At 37.7% G+C, this 10936-nt stretch overlaps 1 protein-coding gene across 2 annotated transcripts; it reads right to left on the bottom strand.

Annotated features, from left to right (window-relative positions):
- Nucleotides 1-3983: 3983 nt before the first annotated feature.
- On the bottom strand, nt 3984-8813 carry LOC139963766 (heme-binding protein 2-like). 2 transcript variants are annotated; one of them, XM_071964884.1, is made up of 5 exons: nt 8740-8813; nt 7928-8027; nt 6870-7002; nt 5944-6124; nt 3984-4775 (listed from the first exon to the last, which is right to left on the bottom strand). In XM_071964884.1, exons 2-5 carry the CDS (start codon nt 8006-8008, stop codon nt 4559-4561), a joined length of 612 nt encoding a protein of 203 aa, XP_071820985.1. In that variant the 5' UTR covers nt 8009-8027; nt 8740-8813; the 3' UTR covers nt 3984-4558. The 2 variants fall into 2 exon arrangements, with proteins under 2 accessions (XP_071820985.1, XP_071820986.1); XM_071964885.1 differs by lacking the exon at nt 8740-8813 and adding an exon at nt 8579-8600.
- Nucleotides 8814-10936: the final 2123 nt, after the last annotated feature.

Genomic DNA, 10936 nt, shown 5'->3' with positions numbered 1-10936 from the left:
GTTTGACCTGTGACCTCAATAATATTATTTAACTTTGAACTCGTATAACTTCGCACACGAAGGTCACATTGGGGTCAACCTATTGACATTTATGATCAGAAGGCACCTTTGACATCTGAAAATAGCATCGAAACTGTAAAAATCCCCAAAACACGAAACGGTCACCAGAGGTCAAATTGAGGTCAAGGGTCACCCAGATGCGGGTTGACAAATGGATTACATTGAAGCAACTCCCAACCTTAATGGACAGTTCGTTCTCAAGTTATCACAAAAATACTAGTTTTTTATCATTAATTGACCTTTGGTGACCTCGGATCACATGACCGTTAAGTTTGAAGATATTCCCCTATACCATTTGCAACTTGTCCCAAAATATCAACCATGTCACACCTTGGAACTGAGAGTTATTGCATTCAATGTCTGAAAATTAACTTTGACCTCGTATAACTCCGCACACAAAGGTCACGCGGGGGTCAACCCATTGACATTTATGATCAGAAGGTACCTTTGACATCTGAAAATAGCATCGAAACTGTAAAAATCCCCAAAACATGAAAAGGTCACCAGAGGTCAAATTGAGGTCAAGGGTCACCCAGATGTGGGTCGACAATTGGATTAAATTGAAGCAACTCCCAACCCTAACGGACAATTCGTTCTCAAGTTATCACAAAAATACTAGTTTTTTTATCATTAATTGACCTTTGGTGACCTCCGATCACATGACCGTTAAGTTTGTAAATATTCCCCTATACCATTTGCAACTTGTCCCAAAATATCAACCATGTCACACCTTGGAACTGAGAGTTATTGCATTCAATGTCTGAATATTAACTTTGACCTCGTATAACACCGCACACGAAGGTCACACGGGGGTCAACCCATTGACATTTATGATCAGAAGGTACCTTTGACATCTGAAAATAGCATCGAAACTGTAAAAATCCCCAAAACATGAAAAGGTCACCAGAGGTCAAATTGAGGTCAAGGGTCACCCAGATGTGGGTCGACAATTGGATTAAATTGAAGCAACTCCCAACCCTAATGGACAATTCGTTCTCAAGTTATCGCAAAAATACTAGTTTTTTATCATTAATTGACCTTTGGTGACCTCGGATCACATGACCGTTAAGTTTGAAAATATTCCCCTATACCATTTGCAACTTGTCCCAAAATATCAACCGTGTCAAACCTTGGAACTGGGAATTATTGCACTAAATGTCTGAAATTTTACTTTGACCTCATAAAACTTCACACACAAAGGTCACCTGGGGTAAACCTATTGACATTTTTGATTGGTGAGACGTGAATATAGCATCAAAACTGTAAGAATTCAAACATTTTTTTCTTTGCCCATTTTCTCACCGAAAATACTAGTTTTTTAACATTAATTGACCTTTGATGACCTCAGATCACATGACTGTTATGTTTGAAAATATTCCTCTATACCATTTGCAACTTCTCCCAAAATATCAACCTTGTTACACCTTGGCCCTGGGAGTTATTGCATTAAATGTCTGAAAATTAACTTTGACCTTGTATAACTTTACACACAAAGGTCACCCGGGTGTCAACCCATTGACATTTTTGATCGGAAGGTACCTTTGATATCCAAATCTAGCATCAAAACCAAACATTTTCTTTTTCGCCCGTTTTCTCCCAAACTAAGCACATTTTTTCTAATGTGACCTTTGACCTTTTGACCTTGGTTTCAAATGTAGTTTGATCTGCTGATTCCAAAAATCAACACGATAAGTCTGTACAGCCATCCTAACTCTGACCGAAAACTTTGACCCCATATAAGTTCGCACACAAAGGTCACACGGGGGTCAACCTATCCATATTTATGATCGGAAGGTACCTTTGACATCTGAAAATAGCATCGAAACTGTAAAAATCCCCAAAACATGAAAAGGTCACCAAAGGTCAAATTGAGGTCAAGGGTCACCCAGATGTGGGTCGACAATTGGATTACACTGAAGCAACTCCCAACCCTAACGGACAATTCGTTCTCAAGTTATCGCAAAAATACTAGTTTTTTAACATTAATTGACCTTTGGTGACCTCAGATCACATGACCGTTAAGTTTGAAAATATTGCCCTAACCAGTTCACAACTTGTCCCAAAATATCAACCTTGTCGCACATTGGCACTGGGAGTTATTGCAGTTTTAGTATTTTGGGTTTTTGGACCATAACTGACCTTTGGTGACCTTTGTGGGCACCAAAAACAATAGGGTTCATCTACTCACTATGGGCCACCCACCCACCAAGTTTGATCATGATCAGTCAATCCCTTGTTGAGTTATCGTGCATACAAGCTTAAGTGTCACACACACACACACACACACACACACACACACACACATACACACACACACACACACACACGCCAACCTGAATACATAGGTTCCTTTGCTTTCAGCAAGGAACCAAAAAGGGGTTTCTGACTTGCGAAGCGGGGGGCGGAATGATACTTCCGCCCCTCCACATTTTTCACTGGGGGGCTGGCGCCCCCTCAGCCCCCCCGGTTCCTACGCCCTTGCACTATGATACTTAAACAATTACTTTTACATTTTCATACAAGATATCAAGCAGGTTTATGGGGAAAATGCTTGAAATTATTATGAAATCAACCTTGATTAAAATCATTTTAACTACATTGTTTATATGCTATTGTTTCCTCTCAGAGGCATGAACAGCAATTTCAATCGATTGGGGGTGGGGGGGGTCAAAATATTGGGGCAGGAGGGGCAAGACTTTTGGTACTTTTATTACACTTCATGCAAACAATTTGAAAAATGTGTATTGAGATGTCAAGAACAGTTACCCCATTAATTTTCCCTAATCTTTATATCTCTCCCATCCCCCTACCCCCCTGGTTATGCCACTGTTTCCATTTTAATCAACAATATTTCAAATTTAATCACAGACTGACCTAAGAAATCACCTGATATTAAGAATTTCCCTTAAAGGATTTCTTGCTTTAGAAAAAAAAATTACAGAAGCTATAACCATTTGGCATTCCTCCTTTACCTTTTGATGACCTTTTAAGAATACATTTTGACCTTGCACATTCAATTTGAGGTGCAAAATCTACTCATTATTAGTTTGCAAAAGACGACACATAATTGAACACCCCCCACCTGCCCCCTAATTAACATTACTTTACACTACACTACACTCTAGTTCAGTACTTTTTATGGTCACCCAAGTCACATGTCTTTGAAAATCTACAACTATATTAAACTAAATAAAACTGTTAGCAAACTGCTTATCCACTTAAGAGCCTGTGTAGGAGAATGTGTAAAAGTAAGTTGGCCTGAGAGTTTATCTCTCACCTCTCCTCTTCCCCTGTTGGTTTCTTTCTTCCTTCTCTCAATCCCTTGTCCACTAATCCCCTTACATCTATCTCTTTGTGTTCACCATGCTCATTAACCTGTCTGTATTCTGTGTGTGTTTTTGTCCCTTCTGTTACTGTTACTTGTCATTTAGCCTTTGAAGAAGATCTTGCTAGGATCGAAACGTCAGGCCAACTTACTTTTATACAACTATATTAAACAAATCATAAAGATAAACAAAGTGAAATGGCAAAGAGTGCATTAAGAAATGCTACAAACATGAATTGACTGAAGATACAATTCTTTACTAAATGCACTTGTTCGTCACTTCATAAATTTGCTCATTTACAAACATTTCTCTTCTTAGCCAAAGATGGTTGTAAAGTGTAATAATTCTTACCATGATAATTAAAACTTCAGTCTAAAGTTGAATACATAACAGAGAATGTGAGGCCTATCTACATGTAGCGGGCTCCAGCCAAGAAATAACACTGTACATCAGGTCTTGGTTACGGTTTGTTGAATACATAACAGAGAAGGTGAGGCCTATCTACATACATTTGACAGCACTATTTGTAGAAGGAGAAGACTGTTTTTTAAGTATAAAATATATAAACATATCTGTAACTAGAACAACACAGTAATATATTTTGCTCATAATTTTTGTGTGCCACCACAGATGTTTATTACACTGAACTAATAAAGTTAATATGATGCAAATCTAAATTATCTGCATTTAACCCTTTACATTTGGTATGAAAACTAAAGAATAGAGTTATTGTAACACCTCATGACTTAAGTCACCTGCAGCAACAAAACGACTGAAACTGCCATAATGCAAACGTGGAAAAGACTCTTGCCATGTGTACAATAAAGTCGTCCTTTAATTGAAAATGCCCTGTTTATCCCTTTTTCTACTACACTAACTCAGTGTAATTAATATATAAAATAATGTATAAAACATATATGTATATCAGCATGTTTTGAGAATTTATTTGTAAACAAATCATCATTTATACAACCTAGAAGCAATGAAATTTAGTACAGATTGTTCTTAATAGTACTGGTCAGAAATTAAACATATAACGTTAATTAGTATGAACAAAAATTAAAGCATTAGGCCATTAGCACGTCTTACCTAAAAAGGACAAAAAATACTGTTTTTCTTTTTCTTTCTTTCTTCAATTAAATTCTAATTTGCATCATTCAAATTTTTTTCTGCTATTCTTTGGCCATTTCAGCTTTTTGATTACTCTCCTCTGATTGGTCCAATTTGACAAACCAAACTTCATTGGTACGATTAAAGAATTGCCACGGGCTGTTGTAAGCTGCTATGTAAAAGTAACCCTGTTGTATATTTTCTGGATCTGGAATCTTCTCGGCAAGTTTTTTACTTTCTTTAAGCCAAGATTCATCGTTTGCGTAGCCTCCAAAAGAACTGCGAAAATTAAAAATGCATAAAAATTAATAATATAATTGTAAAAATAAATTTATGCATAAATTTGAAAGATTTCAATGAAGTTAAATGGCCCCTTTTTTATCCATTTTTTTTTTAAGGTTTTGTATTTCTAAATCGATCCTATTTTTTTCCCTAGGTGAATCATCTATGGATGTAATCTTAGTCTAGCAGCACACCTAGCAGTACATTTTAAACCACATAAAGGTTTCCAGGGTTGTTTATCTGATAAACTGAGGTTTTTCTAAATTCCAAAGTAGGTTGACCAGTTTCTTGCCAGTAGGTTGCATCATCAAAAGCAGTTGTAGCTTCTTCAAGGGTCTCTTTATGGCAAAGCTAACAATTAAAAACCAACAGAGATGCATGACTTAATTCCTTCAGCAAAAGAAATGGTGATAAAGGGCTCACCAACCAAACAACTTAAGTCTGGATAGCTCTCTTAGTATTAGCATAGGACTTAGTAATCTTAACTTAGTAAACTTAGTAATCTTAAGTAAGACCGAGGAGTTGTTATGGAACAACTCTCTGGTAAGACTTAGTAATCTTAGCATCACTTGTTCCAAGCCCATTCTCACTAGTCTACATTGGACAACTAAATGATTTTTCAATGACAATGCTATCTATGTATGTGGCTACTAAACTAGATTACCTCGTCCGTTATTTCTAACACTTTTCAGGGGCATGGGGGTGGGGGCTATGAATGAAAGAGAAGGTTTATAAGTTTGGCTGTTTCCATGTGGATGAAGCAGGTCCCACAGTCCCTGACTAATCACGACTCAACTTGACTGACATGACCAAGTTGTCGATTCATGCAAGACTCATAGTTGTACGACTGATGAGCCCATGGCCAGGGGCATAGTGAGGAATTTGCCAAGGGAGGGGGAACTGTAGCAAACTTTCTAAATGTAGCTCCACCATGTGTTGGCGTGAAGCATATAAGAAAATTTTGGCCGAAAATTCCTCCCAGATCGCTGGAAATGGCACTTCCCGGGCCTTGTAAGTTGCATCTCAGCATTTTTTATTTTGAAATTACTAGCGATATCATCATAAAAAATATTCAAGTGGGGGCGGTTGCCCCCTTTGCCCCCCCCTATGGCTACGCGCCTGCCCATGGCAATACGAGGACAAGATAAAAGGCACATGACTTTACCTGGCATAGACAGTCATCGTTGGCAAGGTTTGGGTATGAACTCCCTCTTCCTTGGGTTGTGGGGGTTTGTCATGAAATTCAGGCGGCACAAAGAAGGATGTATTCACAGAGCTCTCGCAGGCCGGTCCCGGTCCCGGTTCAACTTTCCTTATCACCGGAATAGTCATTTCAATCTTTTGCTCTGAGTGTTGATAAAAGATTTGATTGAAAGCAATTGCAATCAAAGAAGCTAGCGGATAGACTCTTTGTTATAGATTGACCTTGTTTTGGTTTACAATATCTGATGTCGATCAAATTCCAGCTAGACCATGAAGTCAAAGTCAGGTTAAACTGTATAAAAGTGGAGTGTTAGCTCAGTGGTTAACGCCGGTGCCTTTCAATAAAGGTCCCCGGTTCGAGTCACTCCCAGATTAATGTATGTCGTCCAGTTACAGAGTTGTTGACCATTAACAATTCATAATCATGGACGTTAAATATGAACCTAAGAGACTGACTTCGGTCAGCTTGAAGCTTTGATGAACCAATGAGGCTCCTTCGCGAGTTCCTGCTTGCAGGAGGATCTAATATATATACAAAAGTTCATAAGACATGTAGTTCTACTGTATTCACAAACACTAGCAGAAATACAGTGGCTTTGAAGAAAATGAACTGATACAATTAGGCACTGGAGGCTATCATAGTACCATAAAACTGTACAACGATAAATTGGTAAACTTGAACCGAAACTATGATATGCACAATGAATAATGACAGTTGTATTATACTACTATCAATGTTACTTTGCTTGTCTACTTGACATGTCAGAACACACAGCTGCTAGAAGCATGAATACTATCTGCAGATTACACAAAATGCATGTAATTTCCATGTTAGTATCTAAGACTTTTAGCCGTTCTATCACTCGTCTTTTCCGAAGGACACCTTACCTTCTACGTTTTTGCCCTGGATGTATCGGAACAATTTGAAGAACTGGTCACTGCCATTTTCCTTCAGCCCCATGCTCTTTTGACTATCCACGGAAGTCCACACTGAAGGCTCATACCTGCGCTCTTCAAACCCCTTAAAATAATCATAATAATGTTTGATTTATATAGCGCTTTTTACCAAGGTTTCAAAAACCAATTACAGAAGTAATATTAACCCTGGTGAATGAAAATCCCTTCGGTCGGCTTCAGTTATACACTACGCCCAATGACAAGTTACCTCGCAGTTACCCATTTAACCCCTGGGTGGAGAGAGGCAATTGAGATAAAGCATCTTGCCCAAGGACACAATGTAATGAACTAGGCAGTAATCGAACCAGCAATCCTTGGATCACAAGTCCGATGCCTTAGCCAAATTGGCTACCACAAAATTAAAACAAACAGTAGCAAGAGGAATAATAAAGTTTATTTGGCAGTAAAGTTGAGCTAAAATTCACTTATGAAGACAAGGCATGAAAACAAGCATTACCAGGAGATAAATTAAAGTCTTGCCTACATGGCTTGGCCTTGTGTAATAACAGTATGCATAGCACAAGAGTCACATTTCGCACACCCACACTTAAATACTTCATAAGTACATTTATATTTGTGTAAGTTTCAAAAAGCAGACATTTCATATTTCACTCATGACATACATGGCCAATAACAAGTGTTTGTAGGTTTGCAATAAACCAAACTACTTTGTTATAAATTCACAAAGACAGTCGACTGATGATATATACACAGATTGAGTAAATATTTAGAAAATTAAGTCAAGTTTGAAATCCTGTTTTTTATTCTTGTATAAAACAATAAAACGATACCTATCAATACTGTCAAACTTGTCACTGTCTAATCACCATTTAACTCAGTTGAGGTAGTTACGAAGTATGAGATAGGGGAGCTTTTATTCTTCCTTAACTGCCTACTTGATTGTTAATTAGGTTTTGATAGAAGTTGTTGAAGAAAATGTTCATTATCTAATCTTATAATAAATACATTGCTTCGTTGAATACCCTTACCTCATGTTCTTTCACCACTGTATACTTGGGACAGTTAAGGATAGACGAGGAAATCAAATTTGCTCTTATTGCTTTGAACATTGTTAAGAGTTGCTTATACCTGTTGTGACAGAGAAATAAAATGTATTAATGCAGTGGTGTACATATACCATACAGTACATGTTAGTCTCCTCTGCAAAGAGACAGCATAAAAGTCACAATACCAAATACTGTGATTCATTGCCATTAATGAATATGTACTGCTGTTGGAAATTCAACATACATCTGACTTATATATGTTGACATTCAAATCTATGCACAGGCCTATATTCACAAGTGAAGTTGAATTTCAAGTGTAGGCCGTCCTAATGGATCATTGTAAAAATTAGTTTAATTCATAGCAGCCTAAACATGACCTATTTTTGCCTCTTCTCTTTAGGTTTTGATTGAAGCTGTTGAAGAAAATTTTCATCATCAATTTGACCAGCATAGCATTCATACATCATTTTAAACTACATATATTTATTAAAGGCTACTCCTATAAATTATTGGCAAGAAAATCAAAAGAATTTCCCATAATTCGTATTTTCTTTTCCAGAACCCTTTGGTGTATCTGCTAGTGCTACTTTAAACTGAGTGCGTCCATTCGAGTAAATAGAAAGGTGACTATACCGCCCATGTGCTTTGTAAAGTTAATTACAAGCTGAACAACATATTTTTGAAGAGACGATGGTAATGCACTCATGTAGCAGTTGCCGTAATGCAACGTAAATTTTAAGTAGTTATAAATATCATACTTGTAGCTCTTTGCAAGGTTAAAAAAGCAAACTTACTTGCGTCGGTAGTTGATAGGTTCGGAAACTCAGCTACGTACAGGTTCTGATTTGCATTGGTCTGACTGGTGTGACTGTGTGATTGACATGTGCGACACTGTTTGGGCATTCTTGTCTATCATTTTGGTGGTAATTTATATAATTTTAATACAAAAGTACACTTTTTACTACAAAATTTGAAGATTATAGTGTTAAAACATTATTTTATGCTGTTTTCGATACATCAAAAATAGATTATTCATAAGAATGTGAGAAAATATATATCATTTAATCGATGTAAAACCTGTATCCCCTACATATTTTTGGATTATCTCTTATGTAAATCATTACACAATATTGCGAGTGCCATATAAGTAAAAAGCTACCTATTACACACATGTTAGTCAAGTTTGACTTCACACTTTTGCCAAATTTACGTTGATTTTCACTTCTACAACTGTGCCTGCTCACAAGTCAGGTCTTCCTTTCAATATTCAGAGAGGAAAGATTATCCGCAAGAATCCATAACATATTCATATCTATAGGCCATGATGCATTGCATGTGGAGTAAAGCAACATACGTTACACGATCTACGTCCAAAACCTCAACATTCTGTTACCTCCAAATTAAAATTTACGAGGGCAGCATTAATGTGTGTCCCAATTCAGAGCCCTACCTATATCTCTCGGGGGGCTGGGGGCGCCAGCCCCCCCTCCAGTGAAAAATATGGGGGGCGGAAGTATCATTCTGCCCCCCCCCTTCGCAAGTCAGAAAACTCCTTTTTCATTTCCAAATGAGAAAAAAAATCTCATTTGGAGCACCAAATTGCATCTAAGGCCAGGTGAAAATGCAAATTTTTTTAAAAAATGGAGTGGGTGTTGAAGTGTGCTATATTGCACCAAATTGCATCTGAGGCCACCTGGAAATGCCAAAAAAATCCAAAGGGGAGGGGGGCACCCCCTCCCCTTGGACCCCTCCCCCAGGTCGGCCATCAGTCTTCAGCCCCCCACTCAAAAGTACCTTCCTACGCCACTGGGTTAGAGTATGGATGGTAAGCAAACACGAAACGTTATCATAACATTTTTAAAGAGCCTCTATAATATGTCTATGTGGTGTTATAAAAACGTCGGCAAACGTTTTTATGAGATATTAATGTTATATTAATGTTTTAACGAAAAAATGTTTTGACATAATAGCCTGAAAACGTTTTCGTGACATATTTATAATATTACACCACAAATAATTAACTTTATCAAAACAAAAGACGAAACGTTTTAACAACGTTATACATACCGTATTCAGAATGATCAAGTGATAAGGGTCAATAGCTCTTCAATTGTTTATTCTTTCGTTTTAATATGCCATCATACCGATACGTACGTACATAAGTGCGATTACAATAAAATAACATATAATAAAAAGCCATATAGTCTAATGACATGAAACATTATCCGTTACTGACCAGGGGCGTAGCCAGGAATTTGCCAAGGGTGGGGCGAAACTGTAGATTCGGCATTGCAAACTATCTAAGCGTAGCGCCACCATGTGTTGGCGCGAAGCAAAATTTTGGCTGAAAATGTGTCCCAGATCGCTGGAATTGGCACTTCTCATGCCTTGTAAGTTGCATCTTAGCATTTTCTCTTTTGAAAATACTAACGATATCATAAAAACATTAAAAACATATATAAATAATATGCTCAAGGGTGGGGGCGGGCAGCTGCCCCCTTCGCCCCCCCCCCTTGGCTACGCGCCTGTTACTGACACCACAAAAATATCTCCCTAAATCATGAAAGTTGGCTTATGGTTTGCAAATGAAATAGCGAAATACAGTAATTGTGGTGGACACAACATTTTCTGTAATAGCTGGCTAAAGGTTTATATCGCATGTCATTAGGAATGCTCATAAGTATATGCAATGATTTAAATGAATATCACATGGTTCAGTCAGCGTGCAATGGCGTGTAATGCAGCAACGGGGAGGGGAGGGGTGTTTTTGGTTTCTCCATGACTAGCCCCCTCCCTCCCCCGACAGACTGGTGAGGAAGCCTATAGTGACGGGCCTATACTTTAGTTAGATGTTAGTTAAATGTGACAATAACGACGCCGACTCAGCAGGGGTTTGATTTCATTATGTTTCTCTTAATTCTACTAGCTCAAAGTATAAAGAATATTACTTAACGATATCATGGTTTGGAATTTTGAAAGTGCTAGACATCT

The sequence above is a fragment of the Apostichopus japonicus genome, chromosome 22, assembly GCF_037975245.1.
Source record: "Apostichopus japonicus isolate 1M-3 chromosome 22, ASM3797524v1, whole genome shotgun sequence".
NCBI classification, from domain to species: domain Eukaryota; kingdom Metazoa; phylum Echinodermata; class Holothuroidea; order Aspidochirotida; family Stichopodidae; genus Apostichopus; species Apostichopus japonicus.
This window is presented reverse-complemented; position numbering and strand designations above follow the sequence as displayed.